Source organism: Drosophila gunungcola, assembly GCF_025200985.1.
Source record: "Drosophila gunungcola strain Sukarami chromosome 3L unlocalized genomic scaffold, Dgunungcola_SK_2 000003F, whole genome shotgun sequence".
Taxonomy (NCBI): Eukaryota; Metazoa; Arthropoda; class Insecta; order Diptera; family Drosophilidae; genus Drosophila; species Drosophila gunungcola.
The window spans coordinates 6,835,531-6,854,031 of record NW_026453179.1 but is presented as its reverse complement, the minus strand read 5'-3'; the positions used below and the strand labels follow the sequence as shown (position 1 = coordinate 6,854,031).

Genomic DNA, 18,501 nt, shown 5'->3' with positions numbered 1-18,501 from the left:
AACTTTATGCACACACAAATTTCAGCTAACAAGAATAAATTCATAAATATTTTACAATAGTTTTAAGTATTTCTCAATTAAATTTTTTATTTTAATCTTGTTATTTTAGTTTGGATAATCTTAGTACCATTTTTAATGCCTTTTGATATGACTTGATCATTGTTATGGTATTTCGCTCCTTCCTCTTATTGTTATAACGTTCAACTAGTGCCCATTTATGTGGCATCTCTCATGTTTTATGTACAATAAAGAATGTGAACCATGCCAATGCAAAATATACCAAATATGCTACAATTTAACTACACTTAGAGTTTGTTTTTTTACAATTATTAATTACAGCTACATCCGGTTTGCCCTGTCCAATTTCAATGCGGAAGTATGCGGCTCTTGTTGTTGCTTGATTTGGCTCACAATTCAAACGTTATATCTAGCCTATCCTAATAGTTAGTAGCTACTCATAGGGGGCCAGAGTAAAACATTTTTTACCCTTTACTTTTATGTATATATTTGTAAAACAAAAAATAAATCTCGTTTATAACAAAAATGGATTGAAATTGTCTAAACGTAATAATCTGTTAAAGTTCTTTCCACTTTTCGCAGCTCAGGAATCAAAACAATTTCATTCAAAATAAATTTAATTAAAATTCTGCTTTTTAGCCTCTCGTCACATTTTTTCAGTTGTTTGTTTTGCATTCATGAGCTGAACTATGGGTTAAACTATTTTCTTTATTTAGCGCTAATTAATTTATTACAATATTTGTTTTGGGCCCCCCTCTGACACTCGCTTTGTATTCATTTGCGTTTTTTTTGCCCATATTTTCTGTAATTTAATTATAAACAAATAAGCGACAACAAATCCCGCAATGATAATTGAGGAGGAAAAAAATGAATATCCCGCTATGAACACTTATCCCATGTTTTCCATTTAGCTATTGAGTTGCGGCGCATGTGGTGTTTATTAAAAATATTAATCAGTCATTTGAATGCAATGAATTGCAGTGTTTATATATGTAAGTATGCAGCTGGCCGCGTATTTCTGTGTGTTTATGGTTATTTCGTGTTTAGCATGTTGTCTCTTCCGCCTCGTGTATGTTGTCATTCGGTTGTTTGCCCTCATATCTCCCATTCACATTTCCCCGGCCCACCTGACTGCATCTCATCCGATCCGATCCTCGGCACAACTCAGCTCAGCTGACTGTTAACAGTAATGCAATAATTTATACCATTCATTTGCATTGCATTGCTGACAGACTAAAAAAATTTACCAACTGATTGCGCAGCGCAATTATTTGAATGTGGCCACATAAATAAAGCTGCATACTTTGTTGCATCGCTCAGCGTCGAGATTTATTGTTGAAATTCTGGTGCACTTATTGCAAATTTATAACCTTTAATATCGCAAGCAATCGCTTCTCAAGTGTGCCAAGAATTTTATGACATATTCTACAATTTTCACTTTTGCAATCCATTTAATTTAAAATCGTGGCATGAAAAGTAATTGTTCATGAAATATAAAAAAGGTTTTTCAATAGAGAATAAGCGGGACAATGGGCTCATTGAGAACATTTCAAAATAATTTTGCTTAATTTCGGAGAAAGTTTAAAGGTGCAATGGCGAAATAACGAAAAAAATTCCTGCCAACACCTCAAAGTATGCAGCATTTATAGAGCTCATGTCCGTGTGTATGTGAATGCAGATGTTTGGCGGCTTTTCAAGTGGTACTTACAACTAGGTGTCCTTATAGCTAACCCATCCGAGCACTTACTTGCCATACGGATGCTGGTTGATGTCCGGCGAGTGGCGCATCAGGGTGGCACTCCCGCTGCCCGGCGACAAGGTGAGGCTGCCCTCGTGGCTGCCGTTCATGCTGCCCGAGCAGGTGGCCGGTACGGATACGGTGACGGTGCCGCCGTGGCCACCGTGGCCACCGTGACCACCGTGACCACCGTGACCACCACCCATCATCTTCTCCGTCTCCTGGCGACTGTTGGCCATTATCCGGCGGATCGTGGGGGCGCAGGGGGTGCGTCAGAGGCGCGACTCCTGCGCGTGCTCATGTCAGACCTGCCCGTGAGCGTTCATGTGAAGGGCGTCCCCGGTGTCGGGGGGCGTGGCCGAGAGCTGGGCGGGTGGGTAATACTGCAACGAGGCACAATTGAGATACTGTGCGTGGATTAGAATCAATGCCCGTATACACATCGCAAGTGCGCTAAAAATAGAACGCACTTTCCCAGTTTGTAGCTAGGAATTGTCACCGACACAGAAAAAAAATCATTTTAATTTTTATCCTACGTTAATATTTGTATTTAAGAATAATTCCCTTGGAAGCGCAAAAAGATGTTTCACAAAAATCGATTAAAATAAAAATGTTTAATGTGTTAAAACATTTGACCTTAAAAACAACCTTTATGTTATATTATTCTATCCAAACAATTATAAACCTACTAATTCATATACGATTCATAACCATGTTTTTGTAAGGTAATGTGTTCTTATTAAGTTAGTCTGACAGGCAGCGATTACTTTTATATTATTTTTAGCCTATCAAAATGAAGATACCTTAAACATTTGTTTTAATTGTGATTCCAAAATAAAGTTGAGCATTTTCAATTATATCGTAGAGATTTCTGAAACATTATTTTAGAATTATATTTCGGTATTTCTGAATGTTCCGTGCTCACAAGTCAACAAGTTGGTGAAAGTAAGTGTAGAATTGATACTTTAAACTGTGTATATGTTTTTTGAACTCACCCCGACGCGTCCATTGTCGTAGTCGCGACTCGCTTGGATGGTCAATTTCGCTTTGGCGTGCATGGTGTCCGTCAGCGCGCTCCTTTGATGTGTGGACGGCATCACGCCGGGCACGGCGCTCGAAGGGCCCAGCATCATGGAGCCGTTGGCCTTGCCCAGACTGCCGCCCCCCACTCCGCCCAGCCCCATGCCCATGCCCATGCCCATTCCCATGCCGGATCCGCCAGGAAGTGGAGCGCGAGTCCTTGCTCCGGAAACAGTACTCCAGGATGGCCACGAACACGCTGACAAGCAGGCCGCCAATCAGTATGTAGAATATCCCAGCCACATTGCTCAGCGATAGCTCGTTGTGCGAGGCGCCCTCCTTGTGGGTGCTGCACTCCGTTTTGTCGTACCACCATTTGTTGCGCAACTTGATCAGCTCGCCGTTCTCCTTCAGCGTCAGCACGGCCAGATTGATGGGGTCCCTGTTGGGGGGGAGGAGAGTGAAGGTGGCGTTGTTAAGTATGTGGGTTAGCTTTCATCTCTGGTTGGCAAATCCCCAGCTCCTCACCCTAAAAGGCATCAATTTCGGACTGCCTTACAGCACTCGGATTCCGTTCCTACACTGAGAGCAATACCTTTAGGGGATTTATTGCTAATTCCGACTTGGAGGAACAATTTTATTTCAAAACTACGATTACGAAAATTAAGCTAAAAGTTTTAGCTTGCTTTCAAAAGCTGATAAAAGTGCTTGTAATAAGGACAAAAAAACCTTTAAGAAGCAAAAAAAATATTTTAAGCTTATTTTATAAAATATTAATTTGTATTGCTATTAATGACTAGCATAAAATCAATTAGAAATTAAATTCCTTTATAATATCGAATATAAGAACTTCAAAAAAGGTTGCCAAAAAATTTGGGACACTTGATTCTATAATAAATGGTCTTTAAGGGGTGGTTCCATAAAATATTATTGCATCAACCAAAAACGTTCAATTGTAATATACAATTCTTTATGTCTAGCTGGAAAGCGGGCTCAGTAAATGGCCAACTTAAGAAGCCCCATTTCCCCGCAGTGTACTCACTTGAGCGCCGAACCGAGCGGCGTGGCGATGCCAAATCCCTTTGTATCCAGATTGCGGCCCACTTTCATTGTGTCGCAGGGCTCGCGGGCGTTCACATACTCGTTTTTGGGGGACTCCACCAGCAGGGCGTACTTGCCCTTGGAGGTGCGCACGCGTTTGATGCCCTCGTCGTAGGTATTCACGAAGACGTGCTTGCGCGAGTTCATGTACTCCCACATCTTGTTGTGGAGTCCGATTTGGGAACGCTGCGGGTACAAAGGACAAACGAACGAAAATATAAAGTGCGGAGTACGGAAAAGCCGGAATGGGCACGCCATATATATAGTATAGTATAGTACGTATACGCCTCGGCATCCCGCGACAGTCGAATGCAGGCGGATAGGGATACCCGATTTGGCCAGACATCCATCAGCATAATGTTCCTAGTCGACTACCAACGGCTGTCGCCCTATATATGTACCCAATATATATAATATCTGCTCACATGGTGAGGCAGCAGGGCGTAAGTGTGCTTAAAAGCATCTCAAATAAATGTAGCCATAAAAAATAGAATTGCGTCCCATTTCTTTTGCATTTTTGGCCCGATTGACGGCCCGAGAAATGGAATGTGGATTGCTGAACGAAGGGATGGGCGTGGTGGGTGGTAAAAGGGGCGGTGACGGGCGGTGACGGGCGGCAAATTGCTTTTTATTCCTCGTCTAACACAAATTAATCCTTGGCCCGGCTGGGGCCTCTCAATTTTGACGTCTCAAAAGGCTCAGCTCGCAAATTCTAATGGTTTTCTAGCTCTTGACTGTTGGCTTTTATTGTCTTTGATTCGCCCATTGTGCGGTTGTCAAATGAGTGTGACATGAGCACCCCAAATTAATTTGGCTGCTAGGCAATCGGGACTCTTATGTCTCTGGGGAGTCTGACAAAAAAAAAGGTACATAGGTATGCAGTAAAAATAATTGAGAACAGCATTTTTTAAAGCTCCAGCCAATGATAAGTGTTTATCAGATAGCACTTTCTAATGATTTTTTAATGATTTATTTTTTACTATTATTGTTGGTTTTAGTGGCCTTGTATTTTTGTATACACACATCGAAGTGAAAACTCGAGGCCATCGTTGGTTATAAATCTTTATAAAACAACTTTTTTGATAACTTTCATCACACGAGCACTTATCACTTTTTAAGACGCTTTGGTTTTCAAAATCTTTGCTTACTTTGGACTATACATTTCTCTGAAGTTTTTGGGTACGATTATTTGAGTGCAAACATTTTGTATTCAAAGCCAATTTAGTAAGTTTCCCTTACTAATATATGTTTTTCTATTTTAAGCTGTTTTCCATAAATGTCTCTAATATAATACATATACTTTAAAGTTAAATTTTCATTGAATAAAGAAAGGTCTTTATTTAATCAACAATTGTAATGCCCAACTTATTTCCCTCAGTGCAGAGGCCCCTGTCAATTTGCTACTCACCCGGAAGAAGTCCCAGGTGGAGCCGTGCAGCAGAGTGCCGTACTGCACCTCCGTCTGCATGGCCAGGTCCTCCGGCGAGTTGATCGGCGTGACCATCCGCTCCACGGTGAGAAAGGCGGCCAGGTTGGCCGTGTACGAGGAGATGAGTATGAGGGTGAAGAAGAACCACGAGGCGGCTGCAATTCGTCCGGACACGGACCTCGGCGACAGATCGCACCCCTGCTGCATGAAGGCGGCCAGCGAGAACCAGAAGGCGTTCCACACACTGAACTCGTTCACCGCCGTCGAGCCGGAGCCGCCGGCTCCTCCGAGACTTCCGGCGGAGAGGGCCGCCTGCAGGGCTGCTGCTCCGGCTGCCGTCTGGGCGCCCGGAGTCGGCGGGCCGGGCGGAGCGGGCAGCGGGGCACCCCCGATAATGCCGGGCGGCTGCTGATTGGCAAGCTGTTCGTGATGTGCATGCGGATCTGAAAGAGGAATCAACCCAGTGAGTTGCCGCAAAACGAAACCGCAGACGGCAAACGCAGTCTGGTGAAGCACCGAAAACAAATCCTTCTAGTTCTAGACAACAGTATATTAATATATTATATAAATATACCAACTGTCGACAGACGCAATTGTTTTTAAAAGCATTAGTTTGGCTGGGTGTTCTTTAAATAACCAAAACATGAACTGGCTTAGAAGTATTTTTTAAGATTTAACAAAAAATGGTTTGAAATCGGATTTAAAAACGACGAGGTAACAATAAAAGCTCTCCTTATGATACCAAATAGTATGCCACTAAAGTACACTAAATAAGGTAAAATGCAGATGCTGCACTTAGGGATTAATGAACCCAATCAATACAAAACGCTTTTAGATAAAGATAACCTATTCTTTCTGATCCAAAATCATGTTTGTTCGCTCAGTGTGAACGGGAATTGAGCAGGGAGTGAGTTGCCAGTACGTGCCCATGTCGACTGTCCAAGTTTCAATCATTTCGTTTGGCTTGGCTTTTTGCGCCTGCTCTAATTGATATGCAATCAAACCCATAGCCAAGTCTCTCTTCCCCATTTGCTTCAATTGCAAAGCCATTGACTGTCTGGCGGAGATGTGATGACATTGCCGCTACTGCCGCCCCATTCTCCTGACATTCCTGTTCGTGATGCTGATGCTGATGCTGATGTGGATGCTGATGCTGATTTTGCTGCCGGCATGGCGTGTACTTTCATGCTCCTGCACTCTGTGCCAGGTTCTATTTTGCACTTGCCTTTGTCGCTTTCCAAAGCACTGGGTCTCTGTTTATCTATCTCCGTTTTTACACTGTCTGCGAACGCTGCCTGCATACAAAATGTTGTTTACTTTCCGCTAAAATTACATTAAGGATGTTTTGCAGGATGTCAATAGATTGTTATGAACAGCCACTCCACATCGCCGGTCCTGTTTCTCTTTTGGTCTGACTAACTGCCAGTTCATATGTGTTTCTGGCTCCGATTGTCAACTGAATTCCTACAGCAGTGCTAGTGAGGCAAATTGAATTGAAATAATTGAATTTCCATGAAATCAAATGAAATCGAATGCAAAACAAGTGGAAAGTTGTAGCAGATGCATACAATTACGAGATTTTGGATCTTCCGCTTGGCATTTCTTTCCCTTTTTTTTTGGCTAACACTCAGCAAGGTGCAATTATAGAAATTTTGTGCCTTTATGCAAGCTTCGAGTTTTAAAAGTGATACAATAAATGCTTATATACGTAACTTAACTAACTTAATTCTGATAAGGAATTTTGTTGAGGAAAATTAAGTAATTTTAAGTACAAATTTGCAAATCATGGTTTGATTCACATTGTATAACCAGCATTACTTTGCTAAACATTGGTAAATCTTTTTTGACCTACAAAGTTTTAAAGATTTTAGCACTCTTTTCTAAAATATGGCAAAAAGTGATTAAAAACGAATTTGAAATGGTCAGGTTATGGTTCTTTAAATGGGTGTTTAAGTTTTTATTTTATTGAAGAAAAAGCTAAGCCTTTAGCCAACTCAATTTAAAGTAAATCTACGACGAAAAATTATAAAAAAAATGTAACCAAAATGATTCTAATAATGTTCAGTGTTTATGTATGCCTTAATTCATAATTGCTTTCCATAGAAATATGAATACTCATTTTCAATGAATTAAGCTCTGTCATACAGTTGCAGAGCTCCTTTTGTGGAGGACCTCTTAGGGTAAGGCAAATTATTCAGCTTTTTTTCTTAAGCAAGCGCCACCATTAAAACATTGTTGTTCCTATACCAGCATGAACTTTTCGTGAGCGCGCAATTTAATTCAATATTCAAATACCCCCGCTGCAAGCCAGGCAACCATGGCCCCCTGTTTTAAAAATGAAAAGAACAGATGTGTGGGTGCAGGTACACTTACCTGGCGACTGTGATTGCTGCGGCGGCTGTTGCACGAGCCGCCATTCATGTGGTGAGAAGCGCGACACAAAGAAGAGCACGATGCTCACGCCGATGTAGCTGAAGATGACGCTCACCTGTTGGCAGGGGAAAGGAAAAAAGAAAGTTGCAAAATGAAAGGTGGTGAGTAAACATGAGACGCTCGTGACACGGAACATGAAAGAATGGCACCTGTGCCAGCAGCCGCTACGAATTTACCGACTGCTGCAGCTTTTGCTGCTTTTTTTCATTAAATTTTCTTAGCTAATTGAAGCGGAAGCGGCCGGGGCTTCCTAGAAAATAACGAAACATTAACCTAATGGAACGTTGGAAAGGAGCGCGGCGTGCGGAGTGCGAAGGAGCAAGACAATAGCAGCCAAGGACATTGACAGGAGCAACAGCAACTCTGCTGTCGGCAACAGTTGCTACTGTTGGTGTTGCAGCGCCTACACAGCGAACAATTTCTTTTTTGATTATTTTATTGAGCGCAAAATAATTTATTAGCATTTTGAATTAATTATTTACAATTTAAGCATTTATGCCTGATGCAAAACACTCGTGTTTGTTGGTACTACACCTACTGTACGGAAAATTTGTAAAAAAGTGTGTTCGAAAGTACATACATAATCATAAACAATCTCTGCGTAAAGTATAAAAACTAAAGTCAAAGTCCTTAAACAAACTAAATATATAAAACTGGTAAAAAAAGTGGAATACCTATATAATTTTATAATTAATTGTATTTAATATTTTGTTTATACTAAAATCCGCACTATATGAAAATCAAAGTGAAAAATACTTAAATTGAGTTAAAAATATGTTAACTGAGTATTCATTTATACACTTTGCAATAAGGTCGACCCTTTTCTTTCATCTTTTACGTAATATTCATTTTTGTAAGCTAATCTTTCAATTAAAATAAAAAAAAAATGTATTTTATAAAGACAGTAATTCTCTGAGCATTCAAAATAAATATACTCGCGACTAATTAGTTTAGGCGCTGGTTGAAATAAGTATTTCAGATATTTTAAGATCCGGCTATTTACCCCAGTGTAGGGCTTCCAAGTGTTTGTGCTCCTTTGTGCCGGATCTGTCGGCACCTGAATGGGTGCCATGGAGAACGCCTTTGTGCGGAAGGAAAGGTGTGTCCTTGTCGTTTGTCGCCGCTGCTTTCATATGCCTCAATGGCTTCACCACACACTCTCACACCCTTCTAAATGGGATTGTGGCGCTTTGTTGCTGCTTTTCAGATTGTGTATGTGTGTGCAGCTAAAATGCTTCATTTAATTTATGATAAATTTTTTGTAAAAGACTTTTTTATTAGCTTGTTAACTTTGCGCCTTGGCTTTTGCCTTTTCTTTTGCTCCATACACTTTCGCTTCCTTCCTCGGAGCTCAGTTACTCCCGACCCCTGGAAACTAATTTGCATTTGTAATTTTTTAGCTCATGTCAAATTACGCATTAGCTTTCACTTTGGCGCGCTGTTCGCCGACTTTTATAAGCATTTAATTTTCCGTTTGTCGCGCTGTCAACACTCTTTGACTTTCGTTTCGACGTTCCGATTTAGGCTGTGCCCCTTTTTTTATGAATTTTTTATTGTGCATAAATTTAACAGCCTCTGTCGTCATAATTTTTGGCATTTACTGCGCATTAGTGTCAGTGGGTCGTGGGTACTCATCTAATTTGTTTAATTGTCTACACAGTTATCCTATACTCCTGGCTTTCAGTAGTTGGGGAAGGACGCCCGTGTGCAACATAAACATCAACTAAACGCTCATACAAATTTGATGGCTTGCCATTATTTAAACAAGCCTCGAGCGCCAAACTTCGGACCAGAGACTAGCGCTAAATTTAAAACTTGACGGCCACGTAATTTTGGGAAAACTCCCACCGACTGCTGCTGTGTTTATGCGAGTAATGTTAAAAAAGGCAAACAGTGGGAAAAGCACAAAAAACTTTGTCGTTTACTCTATTAAACTTTGGGAGCTTACGTGGTGCCAAGTTGAAGCCGAAACCAGAAGAAATAAATATACAAGTCGAAACTTTGCTGCAAACTTTGTCCCATGCAGCCATCTTCGTCATTCGACGAGAGGCAAAAAAAAGTCCCGCGAAAAATAATGAAAATAGAGGAAAAAATTGGCGAGCGTAAAAATTACCAACGGAAACGGCGGCGAAACAGAAACAGAAATGAAGAAATTGTTTAAAAACTTTACTCATTTGTATGCAGCGCAATTTTTGCAACATTTTGACTCGTTACCAAAGTGAAGCATAAGCACATTGCGCTGTGTGTTTAGTCGGCTGAAAGTCTAAGACGGTTTTTGAGACAGGAAATAATTAGAAATAGGGAGGCAGTGCCAACTGCCCGCTGGCAATTTCAATAGTAGCGGCTAAGTCTTGATTAAAATGTTCTCGGCTTTAAGGATAATCCACCCACAATCGGGAAGGACGAGGGAAAATCCGCAGCAGTGCCAGCATCTCGAGTTGCATCGCTTCGCTGGGTGCCAATGAAGCAAAGTCTACGCATCCAAAGGACAAGGTGATTGGGAAATGGGGACATGGGATAGGGGATAGAAACACTCGGGAAACTCGGGAAACTCCCAGCATATACGCACCCAAATTTCCTGTGATAAAGGATTCATGAAGCTGAACACGCCGGGCGTCTGCTTCACTGGCTTCTTAATCATGATGGAGATGCCCAGCGACATGAACGGCTTGCTAAAGTCGATGACACGTTCGCGTTCGGCGGTAATCGTCATGGCGGCAATCGCAATATCCGCTTCCTGCAAGCGAAGGAGTTCAGTTGGGTCATGAGTCAGAGGGGGCGGGCGGGAGAAAGGGACACTCCGGACGGAGTAACTCACCTTGCGCACCAGCTCCCCCACCATTCCGTCCCAGCCCCCGTGGGCGCTGGATTTCTCGGAGCCGTAATTGCCATCCTTGACCAAGCGCAGCTCATCTGCAATTGACACACATGCAAAAAGGGGGAGTATATGTTATAATTAATATAAAAAATATATTATACGTTTAAAATAAAATTATTTTAAAAAACAAAGTTTGTATGTTTTGATATCAAGAAACTTTTATTTAACAAAATAATACGTTGAAACTATAGTTGTATGACATTGGGCTTATTATTTTAGAAAAGCTTTGTGACACAACTAAATAATTTAAAAACTATGTATAGTTTTTGAAAAAAAATACTACAGTGTGTATTGTGTAATTCAAATTTTCATTAAAGATATTAGTTTTAAAATAAATAGTTTTTAAACTGATTTTGTAGCTATAAATTGGCGGGTGCTGGCAAAATGTTTCAAGTTCACAATTAATATGCCCTTTATATATAAAAGATTTAAGTGTGACAATTATATTTTAGATTTCGGAAATTTAAAAATTAAACATCACTATAAAAAGAGCTTATCGAGGTTAGGAATTTCAAAAAGAGAGAACATTACGAAATGTGTTTTTTTATATAAATACAAATTAAATAAATCGGAAAAAAGGAGTATATAAATTTGCTTCAGTGTACCAAAACGTATATCGCAGGCGGAGAGCTTACACGCCCGATTAAGCAGGGCATCGCGCATCACGCATTCACTTACAGTTAATGCCCAGTTCCTTGGCCAGCAGATCGGCGAGGTCCTTGCAGTAACCCTCGAATCGCTCGTTGCCGTGCAGCTTCTCGTTATACGCCTCCTTTTTCAGCATGATGTAGGGCTCCTCCAGGACGGTGGTTACTATGTAGGTCCGGTTTTTCTCGAACTCCACGTGCGGACGCAGTCGGACGTACTTGGCATTTAGGGGCTGCAGCCCGGCATCGTCATTCCACTCGGCCACCTTGACCTGAGTTGTCAGAGAAGAAGAAACCCCGAAAGATTATAAATTACTAAGGTGGGCAGGCCATAAATAATGCAGCCATCGACACCTTGCTCCCCAAGAGGGAGCAAAGCGAATCGATATTTGCCTAACTTTGCATTATTTTCTGTTTTTCACAGTGCTAACATTTCATGCTTAATTTTTGGATAACACTGACTTCTCAGCCCGAACTTAATTATTAATTCAGTTTCGTTTAGCTAAGCTTTGTTACTTGGGGATAAATAGCAAAGATTAATTACATTTTATGAAATCAAAGTTGTTTATTGGTAAATGTAATCAATTATTTCTAAAAGTGAAATCGGCATACATTTAAAATGTACATTCTAAATACCTAATTTTAAATACCTAATTAAAAGTGGGGAACACATTTTTTGGCAAAAACTTGATAATAAATATATAGAATTATTTCCTTTCAAATAAAGCCAAGCTAAAACTATTGCCTAGAACGTGCACAGGGCAAACGGCTTTAACTTTTTCCCGGATGGCTTCACGCTGACGCGGACCATTACACTCAGCCCCAAACAACACTAGACAGCAAAACACATACCATGGCGCTGTTTACTGTCATCTCGACGACGTGCAGCGTGTAATTGACGCGTCTGCCGTCATCGTTGAATTTGATGTCCCCGGTTAGTCCCTCGATTTCCACCTGCGGAGCGAAAGATACCAAGTGGGATGTTCAGTACAGAGTGGTAACATTGAGGGATGGTGTGTGCTTAATTGCTTTGTCAGTTTGCCCGACTGGCAGGTGTATCGATGTCGTCGATGTCGACGATGTCGGTACATTGTGTATACATCATCTCGTCGTCGCGGACATGGATGCTCTAACTCACCTTTCTCAAATAACGCGATATTTTATCGCCGTGCTCCCAGGCATTCACCCAGCCCTTGGCCGTATTGCAGTCCAGGGCCCGCGAGGCCATGCCACCGGATCCGCCGGAATCGCTGCCGGGGAATCCACCGCCCCCACCACCACCACCACCACCGGCACCACCGCTGGCATTGTAGTTGTAGCCGTCGCTGGACGTCGAGGCCGCCGCCTGGGCCACCATTAGCGTCTGGCTGCGGCGCTGCACGTTGTTCCGGAACTGGTCCGGCTTCTTGCGCAGGATTTTGTTGAACGCCTCCACCAGGACGAACACCGCATCGTACATGAGCGCCGCCTGGGCCTACATTTCGTGAAAAAATTGATTATTTGATAGGTATTGTGATGAACAGTTTTAGAAAATTAAATTAATAAAGCATTGGTTTCATTGAAAATGTGACAGAAGTTAAAGGTTAAGAAGATGCCATTCTTAACCTCCTGCATCTGAATTCAACTAAGGTTTAAGCTTTGTATGTTTTGCATCACAAAAACTTTAAATGTTGTTATTTAAATAACGTTTAACATTTAAGTTGATTAAGTAACGTTCCTGCTTTTTTTGTTTTTTTTGGCATTCAATAAATATATTTCTCAATAATCAATTTAAATACATTTGTATTCGCTGCGATTTCATATTCATTTATTAAAATACACCAAAACCCTTCAACTATAATTATATTTTCGCTAAACGCTTTCAATGCATGTTTAAAGTTAAATTTTTTTATGACTAACTAGCTTAGTAGTTTTTTTTTGGGTTAAGAACAGATAAGTTGTTTGCTTTTTTAGTGTATAGTTTTATAAAAAGCAATTATGAACTTTAAAGCTAAGTAATTAAAATGAATTTCGTCAAAGTCGTTTCTTTTTTAGACCTTATTGATCAACTACTATATTAATTAAATTTTAATTAAGTGCGATTCATTTTTCAAGCTTTAAATATATTTTTCCCTTACCACTAACACTTTGTTATAGTCTTTCAATGCTGATTTCAAGTTTAATTTTTTTATGAAAATTTAAAATTAGGGGTCTATTAAAAAAACATGCAATTAGTATAATTAAATGCAAATTTTATTAATTTTTGTAATTTTTAGACCTAATATACAGGATTTTTAAATTACTTTATGCTAAAAATGAATATTTCGTAATTAAAGAAAAGTTAATGTTGCTAGAGGAACACAGGACTTGGCTATGAACCGAACCTAAAAGGATTGTTTTGGGAATAATAATAACATAATTCTCGAGGAAGCGGGATGATAGTCCATAAAGCCCCTCGCGGATTCGACACTGGTGAGGTGGTTTAATGAGTGCATTACACGCTGTTATTCACAATTTTGCCAGCCATTGCCCTCTGGGGCCGAGCTATCGTTCGCCAAATTTACCCCAACGGGGCAGGTGTTGCGGGTGGGGCGACTAGGGGTTAAGGTTAAGCTAGCCCAAGACCCAGCGGGTCTTGATCCACGAAACGTGTCGCACATTAACCCAAACAAAAGTGTGGGGCAAACTTTGATTTAATATTTAACCGCCGGCTGGGCGAGTTCTTAAACTGGCCTACTGGCAGTTGGGCAAACATGCAAACAAATAAGCGAAAGGGAATGCCACATAAAGACTTTAATGTGAATTTCCCCCGCACACACACGCAAGTCAAATAAACAAACAAGCGCTGCCAAAGAGAGCAGCGGTCCTGAAGCTGTACCGGAACGGACCAAATGGAAAGGACAGCGGACCAGACCGGACCGAACTGGACCGGAGAGAACTGTCCTGCAGCTGAATTCAACTAACGTTTAAGCGCCACAAAGTGAAATCTTTGTCAACAAGGATAATGCCAAGGAAATACAAATATAAACAGCCAGCCAGCGCAAACTAAACCAACATGCTGCTGTCGCAAGGCTGTCTTTTTTACACTTGAACAAATATTAATAAAAAAAAATATAAATTAAAGAATAATTTATTGTTAGATACAAAATAATAATTTTAAAATTTTTTCAATCTTTCCTCTTCTATATGTTATTAAATTCATAATAATAATAATCGTTAATTATGTGTATTTGTAAAAAAGGAAAAGCAATGGTTCTACAAAAAATTGTGAAACACGAGAAATAAATGATCCATGATTTTGGGACTACATTGAGTTTAAGTTCAATTTAAATATTTTAAATATTGAACTAAATATCTGAACTATTTTTCAGATACATTTTTTTGTTGCTTTGGACTTGTGGCCATTTGTCTGCAGTGTATTTGTCTAGGTTCTGGCATCATTGACAAGGACAACGGAGCAGTTGCGACAAGGACACATGTGCCTTTGACTGCAAGTTGTGCGATGGCAATCTGTCTCCTGCCCGCTCGCTCGCTAAAAGTGAAATCTGAAATCTGTCGCAGGATGCGCATACTAGAACGACTAAGAGGACGAGTATTTGACTACACGCAACACAAACAGAGCCACAAACACAAGCGCAAACAGAGCGCATAGCAGCGACAAAGCGCCGCAAACTATGCTACACTGCCGACACCCGTCGCCCCGGCCAAACATTAAGTCCCCGCAAATATTTAACTGCCAAACTAGTGTGCTGGCCTCGCCGGGAGCGGCTACTCACCGAAATCGATTCACGGCCAGCGCCCACACTCATCTGGGGGTCCAGGCGCTTCCAGCTGTCGTAGAATTCCCGCACCAGCCGCCGGTTCGTGTCCACGATGCGAAAGCCCGTGATGTTAATGGCACCGAATTCGATTATCTCGCTCTCCCAGCGATCGTCCATGACCTGCAATACGGGAAAGTCAAATTGGAATTGGGTTGATAAAGGTACAGAGGGAAAAATCGGTAGTAATTGGGAGTGTTTTACTTATTTTTGAGGTTTTAGCTCGAATTGTTATTATGGTCAATTTAAAGATATTTAAAATGCATATTATAAAAATATATTATTGAAAAGTACCCTAATAAATTAAGCCAATTGTGTGTTTATAAGTGTTACTACACTAAAGAAAAATTTCATATTAACTAAACTTATGTTTCACGAACTTTAAACTATTGAGTATAAATCATTTCTCAATAGGATGAGTATTAAATGAACACCACGAAAGTATCAAAATAAAATAAGGTATACAATATAGTTTTATGAAACTAAATGTATAGGGTTTATTGATTTAGTTTTGAATTAATTACTTTATTTTCAAGACACATTTATTAAAACGAAACATATATTTAAAACCCATTTTGTACTGCAAGACAAAATAATTTGATTAAAATCCGCAGTGCAGTGAGTATTTAAGGTTTATAATAGTTTTTACCTTATTTTTTTCTATATTTGCTAATCGATTGTGTCAATGTTTATTTCGGTGGTTATGAATACACTATGAATTCTTCACACAATCATTCAAATATAATTTTAGAGATTACAATTGGTTTAATAAATAAAGATGATTATGTTATTGTTATATTTAACATTGTTAAACTAATTCATTAGTGTTGTTTTAACGCTGATACAGGTACAGTGGAGAAATCGAAAAAAAAGGTTTGAAAATTTCAGATTTGTTATGCTGTGTACTACACATCTTTCTTTTAATATTCGCTTAATCGCAAATTAAGTTGTTGTTGTCGGAAATTTTGGCAAATTATTAATTTAAAAAATGTTTAATAAAGAATATATTAACAAAAAAGCTCATGGTCTTTTTAATTGAAGATAACTTAATTGTACTTCTTTTGATAAGTGGCTTATATTTGTGAAAGTAATATGTAAGTTCCGTTTTGCAAACTATTTTATGTATAAACTCATTTAAAAAAGAATAGAATTGATGAAAATTGACGAAACAAATAAGGATAATCGGTTTGGTTTAATTTAAACCACTGGTCCTGGACTTAAGTACTGGGTTCGTCTTGGGTTTGCGTCTAGTTTGGGCCTTGGGTTTGTGGAGTGGCAACACTTACCAGACCACTCAGCAAATAGTGGTAGGTGCGACGGCCCAGTCGCAAATCGCGCACATGCTGGATGAGTATTTGCTTGGCCATTTCCGTGGGGCAGTCCAGGACGATGTGCTTGTTCTCGAACCGCCCGATCTGCTCCAGCGTATGCAGGAACTCGATGGCCATGCTGACATTGGAGATGCGCTTGACCAGCTCCACTTGGAAGGACTCGTTGCCGGGGCGCAGGCCCTGGTATATTTGCTGGAGGCGCAGCAGACCTGCGGGTTATCAAGTGTGATACTGTTAATTAACTGAGTTTCGGGCAAATTTACACACATTTTGGGCCACCCGGACACGGACATATGGCCAGATACATAGATGCATTAGCAGGGGCACACAAATTACAGCCATCAACAGTTTTGCGAGTCGTTAGCCACTGCGAAGGAATAAGCCCGGGGCCCATGGGCCCCCAATGCCCAGTCCCTTATCAACAAGACGAGCATTTGCAGCTCACAGGAAGCCCAGGGGCTGGAGGGGGTCAGAAAAGGGGTTACGCCCATCCACCCGACGACAAATCAAGTTCACAGCACCGTTCACGCCGAAATCTGCTTATGCAGACAGCTCGTTTAATGCGAATTTAACTAAATTCAGAAATAAGCGCCTTACTTTATTGAAACCGATGCTAATCAGTTGATGTTATCAACTCAGTTATCTCGTTTTTTCAGAAAACTGTGAAGGCACATTTGAAGAGGATATTTTTGTAACAACGAAAGCTTTAAAGCTTCAGTTATATGATGGCAAAAGCTAAGCTTATATCAACTAAAAATGTTGGAAATTTAAAAGGTTCTAATACCATTTATGATACAGAAAATAAAAGAAATCAAATAATATCCCCATTTAAGTCTGTTCACTCTTAAATTCGGGTACATTTTTGCTTAGACTTAAATCCCTTAAAATCTGCCTAGACAACGCTCCAGTTTTCTTTGTCGCCTGCGCCTTGACATTTGCTTTGTCTAAAAATAGGCCATACACGCCCCCTTGGCAACATCGCCCCTGCCCCCGCCCCCCCCCGCACAAACAAAAGCCAAAGGAGCAAAATCAGTTTCAATTTGAAATTTACCGAAAACGGATACAAGGATGCGTACATGCCACTGCGTATCCAGCAGATACCCCACGACGGGTTGATGGGACTCGGGCCCCCGAATTTAGGCCAACTGCGGCATGTTGGCAATGCCAGGGCCCGGGGCAAGGCCAACTTTTGGACCACTTGGCAGGGCCAGGGAACCCCAATTCCGGCATCATCGACGGCCCACTGCCATCCTGATATGCGCACGAGAATCCAAATCCTCTGCCAGCGCAATTTGCATTTGTGCTTATTGAGTTATGGCTGCAACTAACTGCTTTCATTCGCACTTAAATCGAGCGCAGTGCTCGAGACTCGAGGCTCGAGGCTCCGGCTCGGGCTCCTCCTTTTCGTCCTCCCGCAGGACTTGCCTCAACTTTACGAGTCAGGACTCAACGATTCAATGCGCTTGGGACAGAGGAGTACGTACAAACAGACAGCCAGATGATTTGTATTACAGGCTACGCAGCAAACAAAGGAAAATGCGAAAGGAAAAATGTGAAGGAGCTGTGGAAAACCAAGAAAAAGCCAGCCAGGATGCCAAGGATGGAAAAATCTCGACTGGCTCTCGGTGGATGTCGCATGAGACATGTCGGTGCAACTCAAATGCGTCTTCAATTTATGTTTGCGGATAAAATGGGATTTGCTTTTTGCTTCTGGCTTCTGCTGGATTTTGATTTAGACATTGTTGTTGCTGCTGCCGCTGCTACTGCTGATTCGGTTGCCACGCCCACTGCTACGCACGGGCGGGGCGTACTCAATACAATTCCAATTTGTTGTTGCTTTGATTTGCACCATGTGGGGGGAAGACATATACATCCCGAACTTGTAGGGTATCCAGGGATAGTTGGGGCAAATAGGATATTTGTCTTGAAATAAACTCGAACTATACTTTTGAGCGAATATAATCAGAATGGAGAAGCTTAAATTAAAAATTAGCATGTATTCATATTTTATTTTTGATAAAATAAAAGTATTTTAGTTTTATAAAAAAAATATTTTTTGCTTGAGCAAAACAAGATTTCCAATCAAAAGTTTTTTTTTATCTATTCCCA

At 40.7% G+C, this 18,501-nt stretch overlaps 1 protein-coding gene across 1 annotated transcript in view; it reads right to left on the bottom strand.

Moving 5' to 3' along the window:
* Positions 1-234: 234 nt before the first annotated feature.
* Positions 235-18,501, bottom strand: part of LOC128258147 (glutamate receptor 1) — a 30,836-nt gene continuing 12,569 nt past the window's right edge. The window contains 13 exon segments of the mRNA XM_052989583.1: positions 235-2,163; positions 2,752-2,976; positions 2,978-3,218; positions 3,819-4,063; positions 5,286-5,749; positions 7,680-7,794; positions 10,309-10,476; positions 10,558-10,652; positions 11,296-11,536; positions 12,117-12,218; positions 12,403-12,738; positions 15,020-15,184; positions 16,348-16,601. Of these exon segments, the coding sequence (XP_052845543.1) occupies positions 2,059-2,163; positions 2,752-2,976; positions 2,978-3,218; positions 3,819-4,063; positions 5,286-5,749; positions 7,680-7,794; positions 10,309-10,476; positions 10,558-10,652; positions 11,296-11,536; positions 12,117-12,218; positions 12,403-12,738; positions 15,020-15,184; positions 16,348-16,601 (2,756 nt within the window). The 3' untranslated portion in view covers positions 235-2,058.